Consider the following 14,150-nt stretch of genomic DNA (forward strand, 5'->3'; position numbering starts at 1 on the left):
TGACTGTCATAAATGATACTGGGGGGGGAAAGGAGAGGAAAGGGGAATTTCTGCCGCTATATAAACATACAAAACGTTACATACACAAATAAGCTTTTCTTATTTTTCTATCAATAGGCACCCTTGGAACGGAGAGCAGTGCAAGACAAACACTGCTTGCCTCAAGGGACTTAAGAGTTCCTTTTGGAGTCTAAAAACCATGGTTATGGGGGTATCAGTGAGAAGACATTTCTTAAAATTCTTCACTTTAATATCAGTGGTGAAATGGTGCAAGGATGGGCAGGGAGAGGAAGAAAGAGGAAGAGTAACAAAGAGGTCTGGCTGGTGCACCCTCAACCCAGGATTCAAAACTAGAATGGACCTTGCAGACATTGTTCTCTGGATAATTAAGAGTTGGCTCAGCTTTAAACTTTCTAAGGAGAGGAACATCACGGTGCTTCTTTGTCCTGCCAACAATCTGTCTAGCAATCACAAATCGGTGGTTATTTGGGTTACAGCCCAAACAATTCCCCAAACTGGAGACTTCCTGTAACTTGGCCCCAGCTTTCCCGCATGAATGGGCATTGGGAAAAGAGAAATTATTACTGCCTTCTGGAAGTTGCTATGAGAAATCTAGGGGCCCAAGCAAAGAGACTGGGTTCCATAAAAGGAAAACAAGCAGCCTTTTCCTGGGACAGGATAGGAATGTGGAGAGGGGAAGTAAGCCCCCATGGGAATGGCAAAAGAGAAGAGCTCTGATACTCACATCTACACCTGGAAGTCCAGGCAGTCCTGCATCTCCAGGCTTCCCTGGTTTCCCTGGGCCTCCTTTGGGACCCTGCACAAGAAAGAAAGAGAAGAATGAGGGAGATGGTCTAGTTCCGTATGATGTGGCCCACAGTGCCTGGCTCATGGTAGGCACTTAGTAAAGGTTTATTGAATTGATCACGTCTTCTTTGGAACTTTCCCCTTTATCTCATATCTCTTGCAGAGGCTGTCAGGCAAACACCTAACATCTTCCTAACTCCTAGGCACAGATTATCATTTCTAGCAAGGGAGGTCAGCTTTCACCTTTGCCTGTACAACCAAACCTGTCCCTAGAAGCATCATCCCTCACAGATTAAATGCATCCCTCCCTTCTTTTTCCATCTTCTAAGCAATGTTTCAAACTATTCTCCTCTGGAACAGCTTCCCAGAGTGTAGGAGGGTCCAGGGCAAGGACCCAAGCTCCCTCTCACTCTGGTCATGTTGTTTCGGTGCTTACAGGCCCCTGATTCTCCCTTCCCCTTTGAGTCACTCTCTTCAGTCTTTTTCATGCTTGTAGGCTGCGTCTCTCTATTCTGTAACAATCCTAAGGGGGGGCGGGGAGCCAGGTTCCTTTTATTTTCCTTTGGATTTACCCATTTCCATCCCTTTCTTCTTGGTTGTGGTGCCTAAGATTGGGCTCTGAACCCAGTTGTCGAATGACTTTTAGATCTCAGAAGCCAGTGAAAACTGGAAGCCCCAATCTGCTGGAGAGCAGGCAGCTCATATGTCAAAACCAGCTCATCCCCCACCCCCCATAAAAAGGGCCCCTTTAGGGAAAGAGGTTGAAACAACTCATTGACCCAAGCAAAAATATCCCAGTTCTTTTCAGTAGGAGAGTTTGAGGCCAGCCTCCCTTAATCCATCTTGGACAGAGACCACATTGCTCTGGGCAGTGGATCAGATGTATCAGAAAATGGGATCATAGGATAGGAGGATAGCACAGTGACTGACCTATAATAGGCTCTATATAAATGCTCATTCCCTTTCCCTTCCCTAGGAAGTCTCTTGGCCAAAGAAACAGCAGAGCCTGTGCGTACATGAAGTCTTCTGCTCCCTAAGCCCTCCCTTTCTACCCTTTCACCATCCTGCATTGCTGTCTTCCTGGCCCCTTTTCTTGTCTCTGTTCTATTTTGAGGGTTCCTTCTTCTCAAGACATCTAACACCTAGTACTCCTGACTTTCCTTAGCCTGCTAGGGGAGCAGGAAGAGCCTGGTTAAGGACTAAACTGTCCTTCCACCCTTGGTCCTACACCAAATGAAATGTCCTAGGTAGCAGATCATTGTCCCTGCAGCTCATCCATCTGAGCTCATTCTCCTTTCACCCCCCCCCCCCAAATTTTTGTACCGATAACGCCTGACAGATCCTGGCAGTTCTTTAATTAGGGACATACTTACCGGGGGGCCAGGAAGACCTGGAGGACCAGCTTCACCCTATGACAGGGGTAAAAAGTAACATTCAAAATGTTAAAGACAGACCTAGCACAGCTTCTCTCCTACCTCTACCCATGTGGAATGAAGGGATTTTGGATGCCCAAAGTCACCCTGGGAATCCCATCTAAGCTGCTTCATTTATGGAAATATTCTGTTTTCAATTCCTTTATATTTTTATCCTCAGAAAAGGGAAGGCAGGATCCTGAAAGATTTCTAGGACAGAGTGATCCCTGATTAATCCAAAAAATAAGAGACTGGGAGCCAGGTGTCACAGTGGAGATTTGGGGAGACTAGTTATGGTGAGCTATTGACAGAGACACTTCTTTGTTTTCAGGCTCCAGGGTCTTCTCACTGATTGTCCCACCTCTAAGAGAGGATAATGAATTGTTGTTGTGTTTGTCCTTCGTTCTTGAAGGGGACTATGACATCAAGATGATGACATGACTTGCAGCTGACTTTGATTTGTGTGAGTGAGGGTTGTGCAAGGTCACCAACTTCACCTTCTCCTCCTGAGCCATATGGATCCAGTGGCCTGATATTCATCAGGACGGCTGGAGATGGCCCAAGATGCACTGATGTAGGTAAAGTCAGGATTTGCAGCTAGAGGAAAGATATGTTACTGTAAACAGAGCAGTATGAAAAATGGTCCAGAAACAGAAACACTAAGGCACTATTGGTCTAGTTGTTCATGTATCCAGTCATTTTGCAAAACAATTTGGAACTAAACCCTTGAAGTTATTAAACTAGGCATACTCTTTGACCAAGTGATACCAATACCGGCATATACCCTAAGGAATGAAGACAGAGGTAAAAATCTTGTATATACAAAAATACTTATAGTAGTTGTAACAAGTAACTAGGAATAAAGCTAATATCCATCATTTGGGGAAGGGCTGAAAAATTATGGTATGTAAGTATTATGGAATATAATGTACCATTAGACATGACAAATTTGATGGATTCAGAAAACCCTGAGAAGACTTGAATGAATCAATGTAGAGTGAAATGAATACAACTAGGAGGAAAGCCTTTGGAACTGATGAATGCAGTGATCATGCATCATGCAGTCATGCCTTCAGAGGACTGAGGGTGAAGCAGCTTCCCACTTCTCGACAGAGAGATGACAGAGAGACACCTAGATTCTCAGATATAGCCAATGTATTGTTTGTTTTGCTTGACTGCACTTTTTGTTGTAAGGGGGGTCTTTTATTTGTGCAAGTGTTATTGGTAGGTTATTGGTTACTGAAGTTTAAAAAAAATGGAGGAAGGTAAAGAGCATCAATTAAACTTTTAAAAAATACATATACAAGAACAGAAGGAAGTAAAAGTACATTTTAAAAACTGTGTGTAACAGGACTCTCTAGTTTCATATACAAGCCTCTCTTCCATTCTTCATATATTAAGATGTGCATATTTGTTGATGTTTTAAAAGTTCACAATAAAAAATAAAGTTCAGATTTTTAAAAATGGTCCAGAAAACTGCAGACTATACCTCTTTTCCCAGTAATGTCACTCCACGTGCCTAAATTCTTCCCTACCCCTCATGGTTGGAAAAGTTATAAATGTCAAAGCTTCTGTCCTGCTAAGGGACAATATCTGGATATTCTTGAATGTCTCTCACTGACTCCCTTCCGATTTTGTCTGGGAGTAGTAACTCATTCCCTTGTGAAAAAGTACTGGACTCATATACATAATCAGAATAGACTGCTATCTACATGATGTGACTTTGGGGATTCAGGAAAGTCAAGATTATTTACATATTATATTTATTATGTTTTTTATTATTTTATTATATTTCACTATATTTCTATATCAAGATTATTTCCCTAACCCATCTTTGTGTCTAAAATGCCACAGTTAGAACCATTGCCCAAAATGAAGACAGTAGGATATTACACTGCAAATGTTTGTTGGGGGAGGGAAACAGAAACAAGGTCATTATAGTCATCATGAGTCTTTGACATCTAATGGATTAGTGCTAATGGAGGATTGAGGGTAGAAAGAAGGTCAAAGAAGAAAATATGGGTATGCTGGCCTAGAAGGCTTAGGAAGCTGGAGGTCCTCAGCAATAAAGCCACTGGAGGCCACCAAGGGACTAAAAAGAATAAAGCTAAGATTAAGAGACACTAAGTAGGAGAAATGAGGGGACATAAGATGGGGGTCAAGGAAATCCTGGCCTAGTTCAAAAGTTTTGCCAAGAACCATCCAGGATTCAATATGGCAGACTTAAACCTGGCATTCCCAGAAGGCTAAGACCCCACTTGCCACATGGACCTTTCATTCATTCCTATTAAATAAGAGTATTTCAGGGTGAGCTCCCCACCCCATCCCCTTCCAGATTCCATTCCATCCTATCTGTCAGAGACTGAAAGCTTGAGGGAAACAGTCCTTTCCCTATTAGACCTGCCTGCTGTACACACAGAACAGGGGCGAGATACAGTTAGTTCTTTATTCCTTTGTAAAACCACAGAAGTTGCTGTGGTAAGAAAAACTGCCACCTTGAAATCTCCTCCTTGCTCAGTTTAGGAGCCTGCTTTGTGGCTTACCAAACTTGGTGGTTTTACTAAATTGGGAAAAACCAAATTCCGCAGTGCCAGATCCAATGTCTGATCAGCAAAGACTTCTATGAAAAGGGGGAGAAAGAAAAAAGGGGGGAAAAGGGTGCAGAGGGAAAGGAGAAACACATGGGATTTTCTGAGAAATGGGTGATAAGATTTCCAGGTGCCTATCTAGTTAGCAAGGCCTAGCAACCACATCTACCCATAAGCATTTAGATCCTAAAATTAGGTAGCAATTTTCTTCTGAGTTCATCAGTAAAAGGTGTATTTCTTAGCCACCCCTGAAACCTGCTAGTAGAAAACACTGTGGGCCTTATAAAGAGAACACACTGTTCCCCAACCCGCCTCCAATCCCCACCAAGGGAAACAATTTCAGTCTGAAAACTAGCAAAAAGACCTAACTCTGCTCTTTTTTTTGGGTTCTGCTGAGACATATGTACCAAATTGTTCCCCAGAGCAGAGCCTCACCTTACCACCTTCTTTAACACCCTTTCTAACCTGACCTGCCAAATCCCTAATTCTTCCTCAGGTCAGAGATTAATTCCTCAGACAGATACCCCCACGAGTAAAAATTTTTCCATTTTAGAAACTTTGTGGCTAGTTTGCCAATATTTAGAAAACGCTTTCTTTTTACAGTTCCATTTAAATGCTACTTATTAAAAATGATAATTGCCCAGTAAGCTACCTAGGAGCCTGAGTTAACTTCTCTGCATTTTTTTCTCTTTGAATTCCCACTCAAACTCTTCACTGTACTCCAAGAATACTCACATCTATGCCATCTTTTCCAGGAGCTCCAGGAGGTCCTTGAGGTCCAGCAGGGCCCCGGGGTCCCACTTTCTGATAGGAGAAACAGAAAGATGTCACCAGGTAAAAGTCCCCCAAAGACAGATAATTCCCTAACTCATTCCATTCACACTCCAGCATGGCAGTCAATCAGCCTGTCAATTATTATTTATTAAGCTCCTACTGTATGACAAGGCATCGTGTTAAGTGCTGAGGATACAAAAAAAACAAAGAACAGTCCCTGCTCTCCAGGAGTTCATGGTGTAATGGAAGATACAACATGCAAGATAGACTACAGGATAAATCAAGGGGGTCTCAGAAGGAAGGCACTAAGATTAAGCAAACTGGGAAAGACTCTTACAGAAGGTGAAATTTTAGCTGAGACTCAAAGGAAACCAGGGAAGCTATTAGGCGGGAAAGCAGGAAAACTTGGGGGCATTGAGAGAATTCTCCATCTCAGGCAATCAATGAGACTTGGAGCTAAGATAACTTTCCCCTTCCCAGAGCAAGTTCCTTTACCAGCCCTGCCAGGTAAACAATGTCATCTAAAGGATGATGTTCAGCCCAAGCTGCCTGAGATCACCTAAACTCTCAGCAGAAGCAGGCTGGCAGTTGTTGATATCCAAGGTGGGGAATGTCTGGAGGGCTGCACAATGCTGTCTGTGTGCCCTGAAAGGGGCCTCTCTGTCAAAGTGGAGGAGGTGTGGAATTTTTTTATTTTCATACTTTTGGTAAGAGAGAGTCTGTACTGCAGCATGGGCTCTATGGGGAACCTGGTCCAGTGGAGCCGTTCTGGGAACAAAGGTCTCATTGTAAGTTTTGCCTGAAGAGCTGGGGCTCTGCTCTCGGGGATTTCTCTAAGAAGAAGTGGAGACACAGAGTCGCCTGGTAGAGGGACTCCGTCAGACACCAGGGACTCCCAGGTGATGCATGAATTAGAGCTCTTCCTAGATGAGGTGGGCACTCATGACTGGGGGTGGAAGGGGCGCCTCAGGGAAGGGGGGATTTCTTACATGGTTACTGGGCTCTCCACTGAAGAGCAAAGGAATGATTTTGGTATTTCCTCTAAATGCTGTTATTGAGGTCAAATAAAGTATGTGCTTAAGCTCATGCAGAGAGAGAGAGAGAGAGAGAGAGAGAGAGAGAGAGAGAGAGAGAGAGAGAGAGAGAGAGAGAGATGGAGAGAGAGATTTTTAGGTCCACTAGTTTTGTTTTTGCAAATGGTATGTTGGCTTTAATAATATTACCCACTCCCTCTTCTCACAAGACAGTAGTGACCTCCGGATTGCGAAATAAAGCCATCCATCCATCCATTCATACATCCTGCTCTCCCTACCCCAGATAAGGTTTCCAGTTCTCTCTTGAATTTTTGCTCTTTCATCCTGAACAAATGAAAACTGGAACTACCTACTTATTAACCCCTACCTCTACAACTTGGAGGAAAAGCAATCTATGCCCATGTTAGTTCTTTCTTTGCTTTGACCTCAAAGCAGACAAAAGAATGCTTACCTGAGCTAAGGAGGTAGCTACAAGTTGACTAAGAAAAAGCAGCACCAGGACAGAGGTTACAGCCATGCTTCTGCAGTGTTGAGCTGTTGCTGGTTGCTTCCTTTTCTGGTTTCCAGAAGGTTTCTCTCCCTTACCTTTCAGCGCCTTATTGCACCAGCCAGTCCCCTCAGTGTCCAGACTCACCCGATCTCCAACTAGAAGCTCATAGCCAAGGGCAGCCTTGCTGGGAAGTGGAGGCCAGGTTACTGAAGAGGCGGGCTGGAGAAACCAGGGGGTTGGCCAACTCAGTGAGTGACAGTGAGCTCTGAAAGGACACCCATTCACACCCTTTCACACAAGTACTACATTCAAAGCTCCAGCAGGGCCTTTCAGAGCCAAGGGTGGGTCTTCTCCACATACACACTGAAGATCAGGAGTGTAAAAATAACCAAACTGAGTAACTATTGAAAAAACACTCATGGGGTCCTCAATGGAGGTTAGGAAGTTAAAAAAAAAATCAAGATTTTTTTCCTTTTCTGAGAGTCCCAGATAATGTAATCTTCAGTTTATATCCTCAGCAAACATTCTCTTAGTCAGAAACTCATTTCCTTAAATAGTGAGCCCCTTCATCATAGAACTATTTCAAGGGGTCATCACTGCTGAAATGTTGGGGAAAGCCCTCCAGGAGAGCCAGGCAATTCCCTTGATATGACCTAGAACAGGGGTATGACCTTGAGCCCCACCAAATTTCAGGATCTTTGGTGATGGTGGAGAGGTGGTGATAAAATTCAGACCTAGGAACATAAAGATTCCTGATCTACTTTATTTTTTTATTCTGAATTTAATCTGTACCCACAAAAAGAGACTATTTCCATGTACAAAGTAGGACAGAAAAGAGGATTATGTGTAAAATCATGAATTTCTATTACATGCAACTTGCTTTTAAAATATATACTATACACATATAAATTTAACATGTCAAAGCTATCTAGTTTGTCTGTGCTTCCCTCTGAATTTCCTTCTGTTCCTTTTTTTTTGACAATGTAGGGAATAGTTCTCCCATGACTGTTTGTTAGAATATGAATACATTTTAAATCAGTATTTTAAAAAAATCAAGTTACAGTACATGCATAAAATACAAAGTAACAATTTACAAACACATCAGTAGCATCTTAAGAACCAATACACTAATAGGATAAAATAAAATAGAATAAAAGGAAACCAAAGTTACTGGCAAGCCATGTGTTCCATGTGCCCTATGCACCACAAAAGATCAAAGACTGACCATGAGATATATTAAACTGTGTAGGCTCACATGTTTCAGGCTGACTCTTTCAATGCCTGAAGAACCTTTGGGAATCTCCTATCACCCTTAATAGCTTCACTGTACCCAACTAATAAATGGTCAAAGGATATGAACAGGTAATTTTCAGTGGAAGAAATTAAAGATATCTATAATCATCTGAAAAAATGCTCCAAATCACTTTTGATTAGAGAGATGCAAATCAAAACAACTCTGAGGCACCACATCACACCTATAAGATTGGCAAACATGACAGAACAGGAAAATGGTAAATGTTGGAGAGGATGTGGGAGAGCTGGAACACGAATTCATTGTTGGTGGAGCTGAGAGCTCATCCAACCATTCTGGAGAGCAGTTTGGAACTATGCCCAAAGGGCTACAAAAATGTGCATATCCTTTGACCCAGCAATATCGCCACTAGGGTTGTATCCCCAGGAGATCGTAAAAATGGGAAAGGGTCCCACATGTACAAAAATATTTATAGCAGCACTCTTTGTGGTGGCCAAGAACTAGAAATCAAGGGGATGCCCATCAATTGGGGAATGGCTGAATAAATTATGGTATATGAATGTAATAGAGTACTATTGCACCATAAGAAATGATGAACAAGAAGACTTCAGAGAGGCCTGGAAGGACTTATATGATCTGATGCTGAGTGATGCTGAGTGAAAGAAGAACCAGGAGAACTTTGTGCACAGCAACGACCACAGTGTGTGAGAGTTTTTTCTGGTAGACTTGGAACTTTGTAATAACGCAAGAACTTAAAAAAAAAATTCCTAATGGTTTTCTAAGGCAAAATGCCTTCCACATCCAGAGAAAGAACTATGGAATTCAATCGCAGAATGTAGCAGATCATTTGTGTGTGTGTGTGTGTGTGTGTGTGTGTGTGTGTTGTGTTTTGGTTTGTTAGATGATTTCTCCCACTCATTTTAATTCTTCAACACAGCATGACTATAGTGAAAATGTATTTAATAGGAATGTATGTGTAGAACCTATACAAAATTATATATTGTCTCGGGGAGGGAGGGGGGAGGATGGAAAAATAATATAAGTTATATGGTAGTGATTGCAGAACACTGAAAATAAATAAAATTAATTAATTAAAAAATAGCTTCACTGCAATTGACACAGATTTTAAATTATTTTAGACTAAACACTTACTGGTCTCACTTTTAAAGATGGTTCAATGAATTTCTTTTTTTTATCTTTCATACATTTTTTTTAAAATCATGAATTCATGCTTACAATTCTTATATCCATAAAACATGGGTATTTATGTTTCAACTCTATATAAAAGTAGTTTGGTTTTTTTTGGGGGGGTGGTGTCAGGATGATTTTGGCAAAATCTGTTAAAATAAATAGAGCTGCCTCTCAAAGGAAGTGTCTTGTGCTGTATTTTCTAATCTAGGACTGCGGACACACAATCATTTCAGTTTTGCAAATCACTACTTTTGCTGATTCTTAATTTCAGCTCCTTTACTCTAGGTTTACTTAGGGTTTGATTATATTATTCCTTTTGTGACCCTGAATCCTTTAAGGATACTCATCCCCCAAGCACATTTGGAATGAAGATCAATCAATAAAAAAGCACACGTTATTTACTACATTCCATGCATATATAATGGGGACGCAAAACCAAAACAGTACCTATCCTAAAGAAATATATACTCCAGTGGAAAAAAACAACGTGCTCTTATAAATAGAAGCACAAAAATATACAAGGTAATTCAGGGTGAAAGGCACTATTCCTTTCAAATATTCAACAAAATTATCATGTAAATTTCCTTTTTTTCTCCCTCCCTCCCCACCTTCTCCCCCCCACTACAGAGATGGCTACCGTTAGATACAAATAGGTATATATATATATATATATATATATATATATATATATATATATATATATATATATATATATATATATATATATATATATATATGTAAAATTATTCTATACATATTTCTGCTTATCAGTTCTTTCTCTGAATGAAGATTGTATCTTTCTTCCTATGTCCTTTATAGTTAATTTGGGTATTTTATAACAGTCAAAATAACTTATTCATTCAAAGTCATTCTTAAACAATATTGTTGTGCTATAAGAAATGATTAGCAGGTAGACTTCAGAAAAACCTGGAAAGACTTACATGAACTTACCAAGTAAAGTGAGAAGAACCAGGAGAACATTGTACACAGTAACAGTAACATTGTATGATGATCAACTACGAATGACTTAGCTGTTTCTAGTAATACAATGATCCAAGACAATTCCAAAGTACTCATGAGAAAAAATAGAAGATCCAGAGAGAGAACTGATAGAGTCTGAATGAAGATCAAAGCATATTATTTTCACTTTTTTTTCACGTGTTTTTCTTCTTTTGGTTTGTTTTTTCTTTCACAACATAACTAATATGGAGATGTTTTATATGTTCACATATATATGTATACATATATATCATATAAAATTGCTTACTGTCTTGGGAAGGGAGAAGTTAGGGATGGGGAAGTGAGAGAGGGAGGAAGAAAATTTGGAACTCAAACTCTTTAAGTGAATGTAAAAATTTGTCTTTACATGTAATTAGAAAAAAAATATTAAAATTTTTTTTAAAAAAGTGTTGAGAAGTGAATGAAAGTGAAAACAACTTTTCCTAAGAGATTGACTGTGAAAGGGAAGAGAGATATAGATTTTAAGGGGACAGTGTAGGTTTAAGAACCTGGGCATATTTGTAAGCAGCTGGAAACAATTCAAAGGATTAAAAGAATTAAAATGGGGGAGGGAAAGATGATCAAATATGGCAATGTCTTGGTGATAGAATATGGGATTAAGTCTCCAAGTAGGCAATTTTTGTTAACACGAAGAGCCACCTCTGTCCAACATTGAAACAAAGGAAAGATATGAGGGATGTGAGGGATGAGATAGAGGGATGATGCACATAGAAATGTAGAGTTGGGAGTGGAGAGAGGAAGCTCTCTATGGATGACAAGTTTTTCAGTGAAGTGACATATGAAGTAAGATCATTTGCTAAGTGGGAGGTTTAAGGGCGATTTAAGAAAAGAAGAGGTTTGGAACAAAGAGGAATTGCTCTTGCTTGTTATTCATTCACGTCTGATTCCTTGTGACTCCATTAGGAGTTTCCTTGGCAAAGATACTGGAGTAGTTTGCCATTTCCTTCTTTATTTTATTTTTTTAATTTAATTTTTAACTTATGGAATAAAACCAACATTTTCATAACATAGCATAATAAGAAAGATGATTGCACACAAAACTGCTTGTGTTTTAGCACATACTTGCTATTCCTTTCAAATATATAATAAAATTACCATGTATATTTCTTTTTTTTTCTTCCCTCCCCCCACCTTTCCCTAGAGAAGGCTATAGTAGACTCAAATAGATATATATGTGTAAAATTATTCTATACGTACTTCTATTTATCAGTTTTTTCTCTAGATGCAGATAGTATCTTTCTTTATATGTTCTTTATAGTTAATGTTGGTATTTATAACAGTCAAAATGAAGTTTTTCAATGAAGAAATAAAAACAATTTATAGTTACATAAAAATGTTCTAGATCATTATTGATTGGAGAGATGAAAACTAAAATAACTTTGAGATATCATTTTATACCTACGAGACTGGCTAAAATGATTGGGGAGGAAAGTGACATTTAGACACATTGTGCCTATTTCACAAATGAGGAAAGTTAAGTGACTTGCCCAGGGTCCCATGGCTATTAAGTGTCTGACACAGGATTTGAACTCAGCAAGATAAGTCTTCCTGAGTCTAGGTCCAGCACTGCCCATTGCACCACTTAGCTGCCCTAACAGTTACTGAGGGACTTGGAATAGAGTCAATGAGGGACAAGTGAAGGATTGAAGTCACATAACCCAACCTTGTAAAGGACTCAGTCAGCTCGGTTGTACGACCTCCTCTGTTGGGGATAGAGGTGATGGGATTTTTCTAGGGTTAGGATTTGGAAAGGGACAAGCATAGATAGGACAAGGATTTGATTAAATAAGTATTTAAGTGCCTCTTATGTGCCAGAAACTGTGTTAAGTGCTGGGGATCTAAGTAAGAAAAAGAAAAACAGTTCCTTTCCTCAAAGAGCTTAAAATTTAATGGAAGAAGACAAAAAAAAAAAAAAAGAAGTTGAAAAGGGGAGGGAGACCAGAAGGTAAGAGGCAAAAGGCATGATGTTTTGTGGAGTTGAAACTGAGCAGAGCTGTTGATGGAAAGTGGAGTTACCTGGGAAGTACAGACCCCTTCATGATGTTCCTTCGTTCTGGAAGAGGACCAAGAACACCAACCAAGGTGATGTCTTGACTTGTGCATTAAATGGATATAAGTGAGGCAGAGCTTTGCAAAGACATCAGTCTCACTCTCTCCTCCAGTCACAGCAGTCTAGTGGCAATACCAAGGTCAAGAGAACTGGTGATGGCTTATTCCTCTAAAGAAAGGCTTTGGGGATGAGGTCAGTGCTCCACCCTTCAGCCCTCCAAGCAGAGGGGAGAGGCAACTGAGAGAGTTGAGATGTTGAGTAGCAACAACTGAAAAGGAGTCAAGGAACTCAAGGGCGAAGGACAGCATAAAGTTGGACCAGCTAATTTTGTGATCTGGCGACAGCTAGGTGGCACAGTGGATAGAGTGCTGGGCCTGGAGTCAGGAAGACCCATCTTCATGAATTCAAATCTGGCTGCAGACAATTACTAGCTGTGTGACCCCGAGCAAGTCACTTAAACATGTTTACCTCAGTTTCCTCATCTGTAAAATGAGCTGGAGAAGGAAATGGAAACCATTAGTTTCTAGTATCTTTCCTTGGAGCGTCGGACATGACTGAAAAATGACTGAACAGCAAAAACTTTGTGATTGAGACTGAAGGGAAGAAAATAAGACCAGAGCAGGGGTGATTTGGGAACTCATGGAAATGTGTTTAGGGAAGTTTTGACAAGGGTAGAGAATATGTTTAGAAGGGAACAGGCATATGGAGAAATAGGATAGGAGGTTCTGATCAGAGATAGATATTTCAATATTATGGGTAGCAGAAGCAGAACTTTTATGAGTAGAACATAAAATTTGGAGGGTAAATTGTTTTATTTTTGTCTTTGTATCCCTAGAACCTAGCATGGTACCTTACACATAATAGGCGCTGACTATTTTTATATTGAATTTTGCTGAGTTAAAGGTGGAATAATACTATAGTCAGCATTTATGTAACACTTTAAGGTTTACAAAGTGTTTTTCTCCTTTTATCTTCACAACCCTGTGAGGAAGGTACTATTATCATTCCCATTTCATAGATGAGGAAACAGAGGTAAATTGTAGTTAAGTGATTTGCTCAGGGTCACACAGCTAGTGTCTGAAGCAGGATTCACACTCAGGTTTTCCTGATTCCAAATCTACCAATCTATCTAATGAACCACCTAGAATCCCCTTCCTTCCCCACAGACTCTACTGAGCCCTGAAGTCTGATTCACTCCAGCCTACTACCAAGAGCTCACAAGTAGCTCTCAAAGTTTCCACAAATGAATCACTCACTTATGGTGACCAGACCCTTCCAAATATTTATCTGTGCATTGAATTGAAAGCCTAAAGGACAGGAGAATGGGGTGAATCTACTGTTCTGACCTCCTATACCTCTACTTCAGGGTACATTTACTTGTTTCTCAAAGTTAAATATTTGTTGTTTAATCTTTTTCAGTTGTGTCAGACTCTGTGGGACCCCATGGACTTGTTTGTCCACTGGCTTTTCTTGGCGAAGATACTAGAGTGATTTGTCATTTCCTTCTCCAGCTCATTATACAGATAAGGAAA

The 14,150-nt window shown here is 40.2% G+C and overlaps 1 protein-coding gene across 1 annotated transcript in view; it reads right to left on the minus strand.

Annotated features, from left to right (window-relative positions):
• The window catches only part of COL9A3 (collagen type IX alpha 3 chain), a 52,365-nt gene extending 45,031 nt beyond the window's left edge, over positions 1–7,334 (minus strand). Inside the window, exons 1-4 of the mRNA XM_072633335.1 lie at positions 7,067–7,334; positions 5,543–5,611; positions 2,181–2,216; positions 746–817 (exon numbers count right to left, since the gene is read on the minus strand). Coding sequence (XP_072489436.1) covers positions 746–817; positions 2,181–2,216; positions 5,543–5,611; positions 7,067–7,132 — 243 coding nt within the window. The 5' untranslated portion in view covers positions 7,133–7,334. The remainder of the gene's footprint in view (positions 1–745; positions 818–2,180; positions 2,217–5,542; positions 5,612–7,066) is intronic.
• Between the last annotated feature and the right edge of the window lie 6,816 nt (positions 7,335–14,150).

The sequence above is a fragment of the Notamacropus eugenii genome, chromosome 1 (genome assembly GCF_028372415.1).
Source record: "Notamacropus eugenii isolate mMacEug1 chromosome 1, mMacEug1.pri_v2, whole genome shotgun sequence".
Classification (NCBI taxonomy): Eukaryota; Metazoa; Chordata; class Mammalia; order Diprotodontia; family Macropodidae; genus Notamacropus; species Notamacropus eugenii.